The sequence below is a fragment of the Haemaphysalis longicornis genome, unplaced genomic scaffold, assembly GCF_048455015.1.
Source record: "Haemaphysalis longicornis isolate Haplotype H1 unplaced genomic scaffold, Haemaphysalis longicornis Haplotype H1 scaffold_1, whole genome shotgun sequence".
NCBI lineage: Eukaryota > Metazoa > Arthropoda > Arachnida > Ixodida > Ixodidae > Haemaphysalis > Haemaphysalis longicornis.
This window is the reverse complement of record NW_027526203.1, coordinates 9223776-9242403: the sequence shown is the minus strand read 5'-3', so window position 1 is coordinate 9242403 and position 18628 is coordinate 9223776. Positions and strand designations below refer to the sequence as shown.

The window sequence follows — 18628 nt, the reverse complement described above, 5'->3', positions numbered from 1 at the left end:
CTCACATGCCCATCCCGCGAGCTTCTCCAGAGGCGCACACTTCAGCCGACCGCTCGTTTTGAACGCGTGAGAGCCGCTGCTGCCATTGCTGTTATCAAGCACGCAAGTGGAACGGTTTGACGATTTGTGTGAACGTCGATTGAAAAGCCTTGGCGCCTATGCTTCCTGCGTTCGAAAAATCATTGCTAAAAGCTTTAGCGCCATCTTGACATGGCGATGGCGATGGGTGGGACGAAATTTCCGCTATTTCGGTTTCGTATCCAATTCTAAAGCGCATGCGATTTTTCGACCTATTTTTCCGGAAAAAAAGTGCGCGTTAGAATTGGGTAAGTACGGTACTTGGATGCACATTTTAGAGAGACTCACTCACCCTTGAGTGCCCTCGCAGCGTGGCACAGCCGTCAGTTGCGCTAGGTTGACGGGCCCTCAAAAATCTAAAACTTTGTGTACACTGTTGATTTATATATTGAATCATAGCCAAGGAACGTAGAAACAATTTGTATTTCTTAAAATACCTGAAATAATTTTCAGTCTCGGTAAAAGTGCCGATTTGTGTTTTTCGTATACTTTTCTTGGGGGCTTTTTTCTGATTACTTCACAAATAAACTGTAATTGTACCTTTAACAAAACTGCTGCTTTGTTTTTGGAAGCGCAATCTATAAGGTACAATTTCATGCATAGCAAGGCTACGTGTGTCCAGTAGCTCAAGAGAAAAAAAAACGTTTTGTGGAAGCACTTAAAACCGGCCGTTTTTCCGCCATAACGAAAGAGTTAAGGGGGAAGTGGCAATTAAAACTATTGTCGTTATTTATGCGCTGAATCGAACCAAACTTGGTGTTCAAGTAAAACAGAAATAGGTTTGTATTCTAATCAAACTTGGGTGTTCAAGTGCAGCTAACTATGACAGAATCAAAACAGAAATTGGTTTCTAACTATCTTTCATAGTTTTAAAATAATGAATTTATCCTGCTAATGAGTTTATCCCTTAGTTAAACAACTAATAAAGTTTACGTTTCTTCAAGTTTTTATAGCACTGTATTCACGAAGTTGTATTGTGTGCACTAAACTTCTTTGTTTATTTATGTAGCCTCATTAATTATTAGGGGTGTGTGAATATTTGAAATTGGGAATCCGAATTGAATATTGTCCTTATTCGAAGTTATTTGATTTGAAAAAGGCATGTTTGAAAATATCCGAGTATTCGGCCATGTTCGAATATTCTGGAAATGTCAGGCAAGTAATCAATTATATGCATGAAATGCATTCCCTTAAGCATGTGTGTAAATTATTTTATCGCGCTTCTTTTTTTTTATCGCCAGAAAGTGCACCACTAATAGCATGCGCATTAAAATTGAGTACCAGCATACATAGCGCTGGGCTTGCTTATTGTTATGACAAGGTCGCATGAGCAAAGCGTCGGAGAAAGCACGGCCCATGGCACCTCCTAACTGAAGCAAATCGGCACCGATGTTTATCTTTTCATGCCAAAAGAAGGCACCGGTATTACTGCATTCAAGCTACAGCAACTCTAGGCATCCGCCTATGTATGTGCGCATCTTTCTGGTTGGTGCACGCGTGTTATCTGCAAGGTGCAATGCTCGCTTGCAGCTGGTGCAGGGCGCTCTAGGGCCTTGCCAGTTAGTTCCCTGAGGGGAACTGAGTTGGGCGTCCACCCGCCATTCATTGTGTGGGAAGGCCACCTGGCACGCGTGTGGCAGCCGCCGCACTGGTTGCAGTGGTGGGATGAAGTGGGCTTGTGTGAGCTGTGTCGGCCACTGCTTGTCACAGCCGCTGATCTGCGCACTACTGGAAAAGGAGTTTTGTGCACAGCACTGAAAGCGGCTTTCCTGTCACCGTGGAACTGGCGGTGCAGCGGCTCATAGAAATCGGATGCACAACTTTGGCGAAGCGTATACAGGAGAACTCTATTGCGAGTGCTTCTTGTGCCGGTTAAAGATGCAGTATAAGCTTGTGAATAGCAGGGCTTCGCCCAGTTGAAGGAAATAAATGCAGCTAAGGTAGAACCATGCAGTTTGCCTCTCTCTGCAGGTAAACGGATTGGCCTCTCACTGTTCAATTTTGTTTTTCCGAGTTTTGGCGACTTGGAAGGGCAGCGCTAATGTGTGGTGTGCCATAGAGTGCATTTACATGGCTGCACTGCACAGAAGTGCCACATTCCAACGAACTAGCGCAGTGGCGAGATAACGCTGGGGTTTTGCTGCCACCAGTCGTGCTCTTTACGTGATGTGAATGTGGTTGAAACTTTTTGCTGCACTTATGTCGCAGCCTAGTAAATGCAGACATACCGTATGTATGGCACAACTTGTGGGTGGTGCGAGCCATCTTAGCGTGATCACAAATCAATTTCTTCCATCCGTAAACTGCTTGTACTGTGAAAACTGTTGCACTTTTTTTTTCTTTTTCTCTTGCGTAAATGTTACTTTGTGTAGGAACTGCATACGTTCTGAACAGCAGTTAATTTTTTATTGTGCACAATAGTTTGCAATGACTGCATAACAAGTCTTATTGACCTGCTGCAGTGTATTAAAATGCAATTTTGACAATTTCTTGTAGAGGGATGATAAAGATATTATTTCCTATTGTTTTCTACCTTTTCCATACTGCATACATATTCGATTCGATATTCAAAGACAATTTCTTGCCTTATTTGTATTCAATTTTGTATTTGAAAATTTTAATATTCACACACCCCTATGAGTCATCAACAACAAGGGTATCTCATTCATGCTTAATCCAATAAGGAAAGAATGTGTGTATGCCGAGAACCTGTATATGCTTTTTAAATGTAGGCATGGCTGCAAAGCCCAAAAGGAATTAATGAACAGCTTTGTTGCATGCAATACACCTTTGTGAATACAGTGGCACAAAAGTTTGAGGAAATTTAAGTATTATTACTTCTAATTAAGGGATGAACTAATAATTATTAATAGGATACATTCGTAACTCGGACTGTACAAGACAGCCACCAATTGATCTCAGTTTGGCTTTCTCAAGTTAACTGTATTGTGCACCAAGTTCAATTAGATTTGGTGTATGATTACATAGATTTTCTCCTGTTGACTTGCTGCCATGGTACTGCTGTAATGTGCAAAACCTTTGTCCTGTCAGTGTGTCACTTGGGACGCTAAGTCTGATGGAGATTGCTGGCTAAGGGTGGATTCTGTCAGAGGGAGGTGAGAAGCCCTGTCAGGGCAGCTCCGTAACTAAGTTTCAGTTCAGTGAAACCCCATTGTGACAAACAGATTTATTATGAAGCAGTCGCTGCTCCCTTTGGGACCATGGTGGTGGGAGACGCAGTCACAAGTTAGGAGGTAGCCAGGAACCAAGAGTGTCACAAGGTCTTTTTGTTCTGGTGCGGCTTTCTGTAAAATTTTCCCATAGTTTGAGCAGCTGATGTCTTTAATGTGTGGCACTCCGTGTATTGGGGAAATAGCCGATTGTACGTGTGGAGCCAAGCTTCAGCCAGTTGCGTAATAAGTGAGCCAATGCATGATTGCCTCCTTCCAGCTGGCGGAAGCAGCACGGATGAGGAGGACGATGACCTCACACAGGTATGCCTGCCCGCATCGTTTTTTGGGCCCTTGGCTGCTTTCTGTCATGACTGATCTTTTCAGCACTCAGAACCTGTCAGCCAAGATTCATGTAATCCGTAGAGTTTCTCACTAGCTCACCTAGAGTGGAATCTGGCGCTAGCGTCAACGTGATTCGGCGAAAGCGCTCTACGCCTCCATGAGTGCCGCCATAGTGTGTAGTTCGGGCGGAAGTTTGGCATGGCATGGCTGGCAACGACTTTGTGGCTATGCAAATTGAGTTTTTGTTTAAAAAAATGCTGCCAAAAGTGCTGCTGTTAACAAATTTTATTTTGTATAAGACACTGTGTTAGAGCACTTATGTTGGAAAACAAATTTGGGGGTTGCAAAGGGGAAAAAAAAAAAAAAAAAAGCAGAAGTCGTGCCTTTGGCTCATGCCGCCAGATACAGTGGGCCGTCCCGGATATATTTTTCAATTATTACATACTCAAAATTGGGTGAGGTTTTTTTTGATTTTTTTGTAATATTCAGCTGAGGCCGAATTCTCTAAAATGACGGGGCGTCGCTTCGAAGCGACGGGGTAGCGCCGTGCAAATGCATGTGTTCTGGGATTGGGGCCGTCACTTTGGGGGAGCTGTGCACTCAGTGTGAGCCGCAGAAAAGCAAGGGCGCGAAGCGACACCCACTGCCCCCCATCGTTTCACTTGTCGCTTTGCACCCTTGCCACAGTGCTTTTCTGCGGCTCACACTGAGTGCACAGCTTCCCCAAAGTGACGGCCCCAACCCCAGAACACATGCATTTGCATGGCGCTACCCCGTTGCTTCAAAGCGACGCCTCGTCGTTTTAGAGAATGCGGCCCTGACAAGAATTATTTAGATTCTTTTCAGGGCTCAGATTCAGATTCTTATCCGTCCAAGCAGATATAAATAAACCTATAGGCGAAGCCTATTACTGCAAGTAAGTTTTCAAGCACACGCGCAAAGCATTACAAAATTGCATGGATGCTTTAAATGGCAAATAAATACTGGCTTGTCGAGTAGCTATGTATGTTGCCTCATTGCGCCTGCCCAAGGCAGTGTATGCTTCAAGGGGTAAGTAAACGCAGCGACGGCGACGAGTAACGCGAAAATCATAACTGAATGGGTGCAGAAAACCGATAGTGTGGGCTAGCGTAGCTTATTTAGTGGCTGTGGTGCGGGTGGAGGCGGCAAGTGGTATGAACCGGTATAAGCCGCTGGGACCCTCGCCCACTTTTTTCCGGCCAGAAGCAGCCCACAAGCAAGCAGCAGCGACGATACAGTGAACTGTAGCGACGAGCGACGATGACGGAGGACATTGGCGGCAGTGTATTCATTTTTTTCGCTTGTCTCTGTCACCCAGTACACTCTGCTTTTGTACCTTTTGAGTTACGTTTGCCACGTCGCTTGTTGCCGTCGCTGCATGTGGTCACCCCTTCATCTTAAGAAACTCGCCGCTAACGCGAGCATTGATTGATGGATTGATTGTGGGGTTTAACGCGCCGACGCAACGCAGGCGATGAGGCGCACCGTAGTGGAGGGCTCCGGATTAATTTTGACCACCTGGGGATCTTTAACGTGCGCCGAAATCTCGAACACACGGGCGTTTTTGCTTTTCGCCTCCATCAGAAAAGCGGCCGCCGCGGCCGGGAATCGAACCCGCGACCTCGTGCTCAGCAGCGCAACGCCGCTAACGCGAGCACATGTGTTAAGTGCTAATCATTTAGACATATCTGGGATAGCCATTGAAGGCCAGAAAGTGGCATCCCGATAACGGAAAAGCATACCGAAAACTGAACTAACAAGCACTTCAGAGCCGAGAAGCCTAATCCATAGCCCTTTGTACAAGCCACTTGCTGCCAATCCGATTCCCACAGTACCCACAATTCCCATGGCGGTGTGCGATTGCAGTGACACTATCCACTCTAGGTGATATTGAGAAACTCTATGATGTAATCACACCAAAGGTCTGTGTCAATGTCCTGTGTCAATGTCCTGTGTCGATGCCTCACCACTTTTCGAAATAGTGACCTGCCCATGCTCGGCAATTCTGTGCACCAAATTTGAAATTTGTTATTGCTTGTTTGGCTTTTTAAATTTTTTCCAATACAGTCGAACGCGGATGTATTGGACTCAAAGGGGATCGCGAAACGGCTCGATATATTGATAACTAGAAAAATGAAATATACTTGTCTGAATATTATCTAATAACTCTGCACATGACAGAGCTTTCAGAGTTTGTGACAAGCAGTAGCTTACCGATTTGTTCCTCACTGCATGGAAAATTCGAACCACAGCCTGCTGACCTTTATATAATTTATTGAACATGAAAGAATTCAGTGAGATTCACTTGCTTTTTCTTCTGGGTCATAATGTTCACCACACTGCCTTCAAGCTTACAAACGCCGTCCAAATGGGAAAATCTGGCGTTCTACACTGTGCCGCAGCAGTGGTGGATCTGAACACTGACGCAAGCTCGGCTGCAGTAGGTGGTTGGAAACGTCAGGCTGCTAGTGGGGTCTGCTACGAGTAGGGTGATGTCTGCCATAGCCTGCTCATCGTCGTCAGCACTTGCAAACTTGTATGCTGTTGTGTCATTCAAAATGATGCGTGATAAGGCTGACAGCTCTCGAAATTCTCTCTCGAGGCACTCGGCGCTGCTGTCCTCGGTATCCGAACACCTCTCGTCTGGAGCAGCGCAATAAAGCTGCTTTCCGCACGACACACTCCAGATTGGTCATGGCCGTGCTGGCTTCTCCTTTAGGTCATATCGGGCTCAAAAACGCTGAGAAATTTCGTCTATCTCTACACCCGACACCCATCAGATAATGTCTGCTCTCATTGCTAAATCCAAATTATTCAGTTTTTTAGTGATCGTGGCTCAGAAACAGGTGCCGCGGACAAAATAAACGCACACCACGCCGCATCAGTCCCCCTGCGCGAGCTACCAGTGGTAACTACTCAAGCATACAGAAAAAAATGCCACAAATTGAGCACTTCCGGTCGGTTTTCTATCCTTTGTGTATGCCTTTTGTTCCCAATCACTTCGCGCGTTCTCCCTGCCACGTGGCTTCCCCTTATGCTAGCCTGCAAGCAGCATTCCAGCCACTGTGCAGCAGGCGTTGAAGGTTTGAAGGCAATCAAAGTGACGTGACGTCACCTCCTCACCGAGCACAGCAGTGCCTGCTAGAAGTCATCATCATCATCACATCCAGTTTGTCAGAAGAAGTGCACTTGCAGGGGCACTTGCAGTGCAGCGTTTGCTATATTGAATGTACCCGGGATTGGCAGTTCAATACACCCGTACAACAGCTCTATACTTCTGCATGGGATTTCCAAGGGGATCTTCAGAATGTTCGATACAGACACCAATTCAATGTGTCCGTGTTCGATATATCTGTGTTCGACTGTACCACTTCACCAGCTTGCGTTGCGTTTGATCCTCAACTAGCTAGTGGGTCGTCTTATGTCATCTGCTGTATATGCGCTTGTTTGGCATGCCATCGTTGTTTTTATGTTTTTTTTTATCGGGCCGTTGCGCTTACCCGTTGCCGATTCACCTTGAGAGGACTGCACACTTTGTGGGGCCTCTATGGTGTGCGTCAATGAAAAGATTTTTTTGACGTGTAAGCTTTACTGTGAAAGCACGCAACCGGCTGGTTCCCACAAAAGGTGCATCCGCATATCTGACAAACGCATCCACAGCAGCTACCCTCTCCTAATGCGTTTCCATAACCTTCAAAGTGTTGTCTATAGTGCCTCATCCACCAGAAAACATAGAACGCAACAAATAATCAGAGCGTTTTGTTTCATGCCATGAATCAAAGTAAATACATTCGTACCCCGCTACAATGAACTCCGCTTCAACAAATTATTTCAGATTCCCTGTTAGCTAGCCATAAAAGTCAATGCAACAAAGTCCTTGCCACAACGAACCATTTATCTGTCTTGTTTTAGCTTCAGCGAAATTTTTGCTATATGGAATTGGGTTTTAACATTTACTACAGGTTAAAATAAGCATAATGCCAGCCATCTGTAGCTTTTTAAACATTCAGGGTGCTTTGTTTCACCAAGAAAGAGCACCATTAGCCTACAATGCGTAGCTGGACGCCATTACTTGCTGGTGATAACGAGGTGGCTGGCTATCTTTACATGAGGCTCAGGCCCCGTTTCACCAAGCCGGATCTACAGCCAATCCATATCCAGTTGAAATCTCGCGAACGTGCTGTGCTGGCGCTGTGCCGTCATGTATGCATTGTGAGCAGCTGTCATTGCCATTGTCTACTGCTATTCTTCCTAGTCAAGCAAAAATCATGCTTGCTTGTTAGTCACGAACCTGCGTCATCCTATCTTAATCATGAGCGCGCGCTCGCGATAAATTCAAGCATGCGCGCGGCTTGCCTGCCAAGCTCACAAGTGAGATGCCGCCATGCCCAGTCCAAGGATGAGATAACGGGTGCCACTCCTGCCTCAAGCGAGAGAAGGGATTAAGACTGTCCAGCAGTTACGGTATTACCGGTATGCAAGACGCGCTTGTTAATTAGGTAAACTCATAGTGAATCATATCGTTGGAAAGTGCGGCGAAAGTACATGGTTGTGGCGGCTGCCGCCTATGAACGCATCCCCCGGTAGGGATGGCTAGATATGTGCATATACCGTCCAAAGTCTAGACTGAACTTCTCAAAAATGGTTTATTGATGCACACAGATGGCATGTACTTACAGACGGCATTTAGGCAAAACCATCGAAGTCTTCTTCCTCTGACTCACTAACAGATAAACAATTCAGCAACTTCAAGTGGGTGTTCCGCTGGCGCATCGCTGTCGTCCTCCGACTCGCCAACGCCGCCTGTATAAACATTGCCTGACGCGTCGCGCACTTTTCAATGGGAAGGGTCGGGACGCTTAGTTCAGGCACTCATCCGCTATGTGGCGCACGCAGGCGGACATTTCGCCTTGCGTCACTGCTCTGGAGTCGCGAACGCTGCACCCACTTCTACGACGTGTGTCTGTCGGCTTGCCCATTGGGCTTCAAGAGCCGTTTCGCTCACATCTTAGCCGCGACGAGGCGATAGTTCTGGGGCGCACTGGGGATCTCGTTCAACGTGTCGCTCGCTTTATACCTGCTGCATTTTTCCAAAGATAACTGACGGAGGAGGAACTGAAATAGTGTAAGAACATATTAATTGTCGGGTAGATAAATAGTGAACAGGAAAACGATATTTTAGGATGGTGTAGCCATTATTTTACTGTTTTTTTTTTCTCTCGAGGATTTAGGGAGGAAAAAATTGCGTGCACATTTTTCATTCAGGCGCTCGCTTCCACCACGTGCTTGTATCACGTGCTTGTAAAGCTTAGGAGATTATAGAAAAAAAGGATAAGCAGCTGAGGGTTCCACCACGCTGTCCGGACGCCTCTACAGTACAGTCCTCAATTTTAAAAGTGCGTACCGATGTGGAGTGCAAACAGCGGGGACAAACGAAGACTGAAATGCGGAGGGGACAGAGGGGGGCATGCCCCACTCGGAAAATTCTGGGGCCCGTGATTCATGTAGATAAGCGCGCAAAGCCGGCATCAGCCTGTGGCAGCACAAGTGATTTTGCTCTGAGGCAAAGGTGGTTTTATCAGGGACAGACCAAGACAGACAGGCATGGTGAAAAACAAGAAGGCGTAGGAGCGCCGCCTGGGGAACGCTAAACAAACTTTAATCTATTTTGCATAGTTTCCGAGAAGCCGCGCTGGCCGGCGGACATGAAAGCACACAGGAAGGCTACGGAGCGGGGAAGGGTAGGAGAGAGCAACAGGAGAGTGGCTGTTTGGCCATTTTTCGCTCACGCATTAGGCAATGATTATACAGGCGGCGTTGGACTCACTGATGTCTTCTTCGCCAACATCGTCACCACACGCGGACCGGATTATTTTGGCCTTTATCAACCCGGCTACAACTGTTTTTGTAGAAATGGAGTCCCAAGAGTTGGAGACCCATTTGGCCACCTCTCCAAACATCGCGCGTCTCTTGCGCGCTGTCATAAATCAGCGCAATAAAGGTGTCATGGCGGACGGAAGGGACGCGAACGGAAGCAGCCCGAAAATCGAAACTTATCAGCAAGCTGTCATTTTAAAAATTAGCAGCACGTTTACTTCCGTCAGTGTAACTCTGTAATAATTTATAAGCTGCATTTTGTTTTTGCAACCCAGTTTCATGTTACTTTGAATTTATTGTGAACTGTAGTTACTGCGCATGGCAGAAAGTAGCGCGCGTTTGTCGCAGGCCATTATCATTGTTTTTGACTAGAAAAAGCTGCAAATTCTTTGGTTTAACATCCCGAAGTGACAATGGGCTATGAGAAACGCTGTAGCGGTGGGCTTCGAATTCATTTAGACCATAGAGCTGTGTCTCAACGTGCGCTGGCGAGGTGCAGCCGCCGCGAACCGGATTTATTTCATACATAAGTCGCACCAGTGGATAAGAAGCACCAACAAAAATTTTAGAAAAAAACCACGACTTATACACCGGAAAATACGGTATCTACAAGTAATCAGCTCAGTAGATGTGTGTCGTTCTACAGCAATATGTTTTTGCGACTGCATTTCTCCCCACCCTTCGGTTAGGCACTCTTTATGTGCGGGTAAAAAACATAACCACTGGTACGTTAGTTATCCGAACAAACACAACGTAATTTCTGCGTCACTTTTTCTTAACATTGCATTATGCGGTCAATGTTATGGATAACATACAGGGCTTATTTTATTGCTTTTCCGTGGTGTCTTGGGGCAGATTTTGCCTCAACGAATTTCTGCTTCAACGCAATTTTTCGCACGTCCCATCAATTTCGTTGTGGTATTCGACTGTATGCACAAAAGCACTTTGCGCATGCTGTTCCGATATGAGAAAAAAACTAAAACTCAAAGGAACACTTAGAGTGGGGTCAATTCCCATTGGCTTGCAATGTGTTTCATGGCGCACACATCACATACGCACGCATGAGTGTGCATCATAAATCTTGCCCAAGTTTTCGTTGATCGTCAGCTTCTGTCAAGGCAGTATCTCAGCAGCATGGATGGTGGTTCTGCGGTGGGCCACGGTGTAAGTCCAGTTTTGAGGTGAGCGCGACCACGGGCGGCGCTGCGAAGCGCGCCTCCATGACGTCAGCTTAGGGATTCTTGCATTTGTCGTCTGCTTCACTCAGGCTCGCTCTCCCTGCTGTTTCTTTGCACTCGGTTGTCTGATGCTTGTCCGCACCACATTTTGCGTGTGCGTAACTTTTTATCATAAAAGTAGACTTAAAATCACCTACACTAGCTCAAGGCGGGATTTAACGTATACAGTTAAACCTCGATATAACAAAGTCGTACTTGCGGGCGGAAATTTCGTTAAATCGAGAATTTCGTAAAATCGAAGTTTTGATTTTACAGTTCATTTAACCAGTTATTGAGGTTTAAAAGTCTTGCCCATCGCCCAGAAACAACTGCTATGTAGTTACCTCTCCACTTAAAGCAAAATTTGTTCTAGAACGCCGCGGAAATTGTGTGAATTGAGAGTTTCAACACTTAAGCTATGTAATTCGGATAGCCGACGGTAGTTCATGTGTCATCGTAAAACCGGTGCTTTTTCCGCAACGCCTCATTAAATGTGATAGCCTAGGTTTCCACTTTTTATTTTTTTTTCATTTCAGTCAATACTAAACGCCGCTGTTGGTCAACTGAACCCGCGTCTATGCCCCGTGAACTTCACCCCGGCGAGGTGCTGGTTCGAAGTTACGCCTCTTTTCGTCCGTTCAGTGGTAGGCTTAGGCGCGGAGTTGAGGGGTGCGGCAGGCCAACTGCGGAAGAAGCTTTCGAAAGACTTTTTTCATGCACAAAGGCTCTGCAGTATAGGCGCGTGATGCAACCACGACACTCTAGATAAACCCATGATTGAGAGTTGAGCGGAGTAAACACTGACCGCTTCACTTTGTGGAGCAGTGTTTACGTGCTCCCGCTAAAGCGGAAAGCTTACATTAAATATCTTCTGGCCAACTTTGATTAAGCAATTACTTTTATGACCGCTGAGCCCTAAAGAAACCGATTTCTCTGCATCGCAGTTGTCTAATGAACACATTTTGACCACGTTCGGAGAGCAATTTATTGCCACCAGCACTCGATGTTTAAAGGAGCCATGAAGAGAAAATGCAAGTTGGTTTTATTCGAAAGATTTCGTGTTTTATAGTGCCCCCAGCGCTTTTCCGGATACAAATGGTGCTTTATTCACTGAGAAATTAAACAATTTAGGTTAAAATTTTGATTTTCCCGCTCAATCGTGCGTTTTCGTGGTCCCAAGTGACATCACTGAAACCGACCGCTCTGCAGCCTAGAGTACCTTCATTCACGCATCCGCCGTACAGGGTAGAGACACGTATACGCTGGCGTCGCCATTTTTGGTTGCTCGCTCGCCGCCGAAGCAAGTCATTGTGTCAAAACCGCGCTAAAATTATCGCCGCAACGCGGTTTACTGAAGAAGTTTGAATGATATTGTCTGTTTCGCGTTGCTAGGTCTCGTGGGAAACGAAAAGAATAACGCGCTGAGCCCATTGGCCCGATTGCGGCGGCACGGGACCGTTCGAAGGTTGTCTCCACCCTGTACAGCGGTGTTGGTTTGTTCCCGCGTTTCTTTACGTTCCGTAACCTAGATGGCGCCACCATACCGTGGCAAGCGTTTGGTTTGATTTTGCCCGCATTTAAACCTGGCTTGTTTTTGTTCTGGGAGAAAATATTCGTTCCCTGAAACAGTGCTCGCTCGACAAATGGGGTCACGTAAGACACCGTTGCTTGCGTCAATCGGCCAGTGTCGTCTGAGACAACCCCAAGCCCCGTAGTGCCGTGCAGCGAAACCAAGCATGCTGTGCTCAGTACGAACAGCAGAACGCATCAGTACTTCTATGTTTACATGTGCTTTCGTAACTTCCACTGTTTGTCCCATCATTCTTATTGCTTTGTGAAGAATGTGCCCTAAATTTAAGCGCAAATCGCTCGTTCGTCTAGTTTGTAAGTTCTACCTAATTTGCGTCTGCTTCTGCCAGCCTCCGCCAGTCGCAGAGCTTAGCTCATGTGACGACATAGGTTCTGTTGCGGGAAATGAGCTGGTGGGTCGCATGACCATTCCCGTTTTTCCTAATTATGTAGCTTATTTGAGCGAAGTTTACGTTAAAAGTGGTGTCAGCATGATTCTAACGAGACAATCTTTTGAATGAACCAAACTTGTGTTTTCTCTTCATGGCTCCTTTAAGCCGTAGTGAAGAAGTCCGTCAGCAGTGCTTAGCGTTTCTTTACCTCGTATGCTGACAGCGCTAACAAGGCTTGCTCTTACACATTCGCGTGCGACTGCGTGCCTCAGCAGAACGTCGATGGCATCCATCACTTCGGTGGCCGTCGGTCTACCGGCGGTTTCACCGACACTTCCTCAGGCTCTTGTTCGGAACACTTTTCTTTCCCTTGGAGTTCTCGCGCTGCTTACAAGAGTAACCTAATGATGCACGAACCAAATACTAATGTGGTTATCAGCGAGCACAACCTAGCGCAGCAGCATCGTGAGGAAGGACGCGTAGAAAAAAAGTTTGAAGTAGGCTTCGGCAGCCTAAGCATAGAGGGCGCTGGCGTAGGCAACGATGGAGACGTCAAAATGGTGGCCGCACTATTCAATTGTCTTATGACTACTAGCGGTTTGAGCAGCTTCTTTCATCGCTTTAAATTGTTGTCAACCGCAGATTTCACCGCTTTTCTTTCATTTTAGCCGTTTAGGAGTTAATGCGAGTACTGAATGTTTTCAATGTAGGCTTTGACAGGCAAAATAAAATGTGCCTCGACCGGAATTTCGTTCTTTCTTTCCTGCCGTGACTTCGTTAAATCGGAAGCGCCGCACGAAATTACTTCGTAAAATCGAGATAAAAATACATGCATTTAGCGAAATTTTGATAGTAAACTTGAAAAAATTTGTTATATCGCGAATTTCGTTAAATCGAGGTTCGTTATATCGAGGTTCAACTGTAGTTTTCAATACTGCTACGGAAGAAACATTGCCGGCGTCTCCCCATTCTTTGCGAAGCTGGGCTTGAGCGCAGCGTGAAGAGTCGGAGCTAGGCGTCGGCTTCTGTTGTAAGCAATATTTCCAACAAAGGGAACAGCCAGCTGCTAGTAGGCGGCAACAGTGAAAATTCAAGTCCAAAACAATCCCAGGCCTTTGTGGCTGTCGGCTTTGGCAGAAGGCATTATCCGGTAATCGCACCTGTGGTAAATCAGTTTTTGCAACCTTGACAAACGCTTGAAAGTATTGTATCACATCACTTTACGTTGTCATGGCATGAAAGTGTACCGACATGCACTATGGGCCGCAAAAAATGTAGGCTGAGTTTCAAATAACCCACTGTGTGTATAGGCGCGTGCTGGTTTTATACAGGCTTCTAACCAGTATGGAGGTTTGTTGAGCAAAACTAGCCACATCTACGGTAAAAATACAGTAACAGTATGTTTGTTCATAGCTGGAGGGATTTTTCGTTACATTTACCACAGCCATATCTTCCCAATATTCAGATATGCGTTACAGGAAGGCTGCACTCAAGAGGATGAGGAGGAGGAGAAGGAGAAAACTTTATTTAACCATAAAATCGATATGATTAGTGGGCCGGGTCCTCAGTCCAGGACAAGAGAGTAAGAGTAATTTTGTTCTTTACGCCTGGAAATAAGAGTTGGAAAACAACAAAGAGCTGTTTGGAAATACTCATCGGTTTCGTTTCTTGTTATATATGCACGTATACTATTTATTGCATTCGTTAGCGACTATATCAAACCTTCAACACCGTAATCATGTCGTAACTGCTCAGATTGAGAGTCAGTTCGTTTGATAACGATGGTTACGATAGAAATTCGGAGCACAAAAGCCGCCTTCGAGTACTCAGGACAACCATGTCTGAGGTGCGATCGCAGTGGCGTAGCACAAACCTTCTCTTTGTATTTGGATGTGAATAAACAACTCGCGCTGCAAATATACACCTTCTTGCACGCAGCCATAAGGAAAGCCAATTTGTGAAGACTGGAATGTATGCCATACAGCCTGAAGAAAATATCCACACGATCTTTGTGAGCCTCCCAAACAACCCCAAACCTACTAGTAAGACGTTCGTGACGGTGCAGAAAAATAATGCGTTGGGCACAGAAAAAAAAAAAGTCATCTGATACAAGTCAACGAAAGAAATAGAAGACAGCTGCTTTATTTGCTGCGTGCGATGTGTGAATAGAGGCCCGCTGCTTGGTGCGTAGCATTACAGACTATTGAGTCTCCATAAGAGCATCTCAAAAATACTGTAGGGAAGCATACGCATTTGGAATCCTTATCGAGGAGCTCTGAGCATTGAACCTCGCGAATAAGCTAGGAAGGATGAGTAAGACCCGATCTTCTGACCAATACTCTAAAGAAAGTTGTCTCTCTCTTCGTGTGCTGCAAACTTGTGGGGGATACAGCTTGAAATTATTCAGATGTGTCAGAAGCTGGCAAAAATTACTGAATTACTAGAAATATGCTTTTCAATGCACTAAAGCATCAAAGCGGGGGATTTGTACTGCAGGCACTGCTGCCTCCCACAAGCAGAGTGTAGCAGACGACAGCGGCACGAGTCTGTAAGCCGACGTCAGAGCCAGGGGGCGCCACTCAAACATCTCACCACCAATAGGCGACATTGGCAACGAATCGGTGATGAATGTAGCCACAAGAAACACTTTCGCGCTCTCAGCTCATACGATACAGTTTGGAATCCTGTGAAACATTCTTGCTTCCAACTTTCAGTGTTCGTTTTATCGTACGTGATGGTATATTGTTGCGTGCTAGCTGAGCAAGACGAATAGCAGCATGGCCAAAGCAATTTCACCAAGTTTCGTTGATTTGGTACACCCAAAAAGATATCCCGACGATACCTATGATTTTCATCACAGGCATTCACTGGTGTGGGCTGTCATTTGTTGGTCTTGTAGGGAACCTCAAGGGAGCTACTATAAATGTGAAAGAAATTGTGTGAAGGAGCTGCATCTGCTGAAGAAGTTTGTGTCGACGAGTGCTCCCATCACTGGAAAAAAAAATTGTGGTTGATCCTTCTTTCATAGGAATCGGCAACACACGAAAGTGAAAGGGGCTTTCACAGGAGCAGTTGAATGATAAAGGAACCTCTTTCTTGTGTGAAGGGTTCGCGAGCCTGACCCTGCCTGACAAAGTGACGCTGACGCGCAAGAAACAAAAAACGGGAGGGTGCCTCAATTGACGCGCGTCACCCGTACACAGAGGCGTTGGCATCGAGGCGCCAACTGTCGGCGCTCATTAGCTTCATGATGCAGTACTTTGCTTTGCCTCTCCGAGACAGCGCGCACCATCTGAATGAGTCATAGGGAAGGACATAAGGCGCGTTCATAGAGTTTTTCACGTCTCTGTTCGTAGCGCAGTGGGAAGAGTGCCATGTATCTCCCATTGCGGCCAGAGAGTCGTGGGCTCGAAACTGGGCGCCGCCGCTTCAATGGCACTTTTTCTGGCGACGTCACTTCCGTGACGGAAATCACGTCACCAAGATCTTTGTGTATCCGGGCATAAAACACTTTCGTGTTAAAAAAATCGTGTTTTCTACGCAAGAAGGATGGTACTTCCACGCACGAAATGGCCCAGTGGGAGCCGCTTTACACAAATTCAAGTCCTTCTTGTCAAATTTTGCACGTTCACAGATTGGCTTCATGCGAAGAAAGCTCCTCGACATTAAGCAAAAGTTGATAAAGGATCTGAATTATTAAATCATCAGAAATGCTGACAGACAAATAATGCTAGTTGTGCAGCAGGTATGGTACCAGTGTGGTTTAGTTGTGTACACTCATGTTTGCGTAGGTAGCAGTTGTGTTTAGACTGACCAGTAAATTCTAGGTGTTGACCGTTACTACAGGTACTGATCGCTTCAGTTGATGGTGATTAGTACTGCTGTCACATATAATTCCAGTGGTCACTAGTCGCACTGTCTGCAAAATGAAGCTGTTGAGATTGAGGATTAAAATTAGTGCCACTGATAAAAATGCTGTCCTTACCCAGCAGTTGGTGCCCTGGCTCCCATTGACTCTGGCTGCTATGGGCAGGCCTGGCTTTATGCCTAGTATGGGCATAAAGCCAGGCATAGAACTGCTAAGTTTCTTCCTGAAATTCTCGCAAATTTGTGCAGTATCTTGGACATCTGCTCAAATAGTGGAGGTTAACTTTTGGACCCAGGGGCTCTGTGGGGAAGCCTGACTGCTGCCAGGGCTTTGCCAGTGTCCTAGCCTACTGTCCCAGCCAGTGTGCTTGCAGTGCCAGTGGATCGATTCTATGTCCTCTGTGTAGTGCCAAACTCTCCAGAGCGGGGGAGGCGCATTGTGCCCTCTCCTGTCTGAGGCTTTGTGCATTCACTTTAGCTCCGTCCATTGGTGCCTTTGCATTGCACCTTGTCGGGAGGGGCAGGCGAGCTTTGATTCTACAAATAGCTTGCTCACTCAGGTTGGAATTACATGGATGATGTCTTTCGTATGGCTCCAAGCACTGATGCCCGATTTTCTTGGAGCGAGTTTCCTCACCCAAATACCACCCAAAACTGTTTAACACCAGACAGATAGATGGGATCTTCTGTTTTCTGGTAGGACCTGACTGTTCTCCACCCTTACAAATTTTATAAAAATTGGGCTCAGTTTACGTTCTCTCCAAAAATTTGCAAATAATCGAAGTATTTGTGGTAAAAAGGTAGTGTAGATCGTGCTGTTTATGAATTGCTCATCGATTTTTCGCATGCGAAAGGGTTGCTGCTTGTGATGTGGACCAGCTAGACGAGGTGCACGTGTAACTGAAACTGCCGTGCTGGGGCTGCTGAATTTTTTAGCGATGCTTCGAACACTTCCACCGTGGTGTGTTGTGCTGCACATGGACCGACTTCAATGCATGCAATACCATGAACGGCAATTCTGGCATTTTTACGGCAGAAGCATATGGCATATTTCTTGCGTTCAATCATATTATCGAACATTATATCACTAAGTCCATCATTTTCACTGATTCACTTGGTGTCGTGCTTACATTATCATCCCGAAGGTCTTCCAAATATGTAAAAATTAAAGCCGTTCCACTCAACGTGAAAGCTGTCGTAAATGCAGAGCAGTGATTCGCCATAACGGCCTGTGGCACCGTTATCCGCTTACTGCTACTACCCATCACGCTCTTCGCCTCCCTGTCTCACTTCTCTCTTGATAAATTGAACGGAGGTTTGTACAAAGCAGTTCAAATTTCCCGCCTTCGCAGTGCTCGCGCGCCCCCTGCCTGGAACGAACAGCGCGAGCGGTTCTCGCACGTGCCGGCACCTTATTGCGCAGTCCACACCGCGTTGTTTTTGGTGGTCCCATCTCCCCGCGAGGGGGACTCGAGTAAATGCGTCGCATAGGGGGTGGGTGTATTGCGTTAACGTTTAGTGTTTGGGGAGTTGGTGGTAGTGAATGCGTTGTATCAGCAACTTCTTGACGTAGTTTGAATGAGTCAAGGATATAAGGCGCGTTCGTAGCCTCCCATTCTGTGTCGGCTTTGTGGCGCAGTGGGTAGAGCACCATGTACATTGCGTTCCGCCCGCAGGGTCGAGGGACCGAAACCAAGCGCCGGATAGTATTTTTTTTTATATAGTGTAGGGGGAGGGGTGCGGACGACGACGGTGCGGACTACGACGGACGTCAACGCGGGTGACATCGTGAGTTACTGAAATGCTCTGCATTTAAAATTATGTCGTCAATCTCATTTTTGGATGTTTCATGTCAGCATATGCCTCAAATCTGAATGCGACCGTCTGCTGGGTTCCAGGCCATGCTGGGATCACCGGCAACGAGTTGGAGGATGAAAGGGCTGCTGCTGCTGCACTCAGGAACACTTTGGACATAACAACAGTACCCTATACTGACCTCAAGCCACACATAGGACAACACTTGTGTAAAACATGGCAAACACACAGGAGTGAACAGACATGGTTTAGGGAAAAGTCAAGCTTTCTTTCGTAT

General features: G+C 46.3%; 1 protein-coding gene across 2 annotated transcripts in view; it reads left to right on the top strand.

Moving 5' to 3' along the window:
* LOC144175064 (DNA mismatch repair protein Msh6-like) overlaps positions 1-18628 on the top strand; it is a 296118-nt gene that overhangs the window by 53448 nt on the left and 224042 nt on the right. For both annotated transcript variants that reach the window (XM_077704119.1, XM_077704110.1), the window contains exon 5: positions 3529-3572. In XM_077704119.1, coding sequence (XP_077560245.1) covers positions 3529-3572 — 44 coding nt within the window. The remainder of the gene's footprint in view (positions 1-3528; positions 3573-18628) is intronic.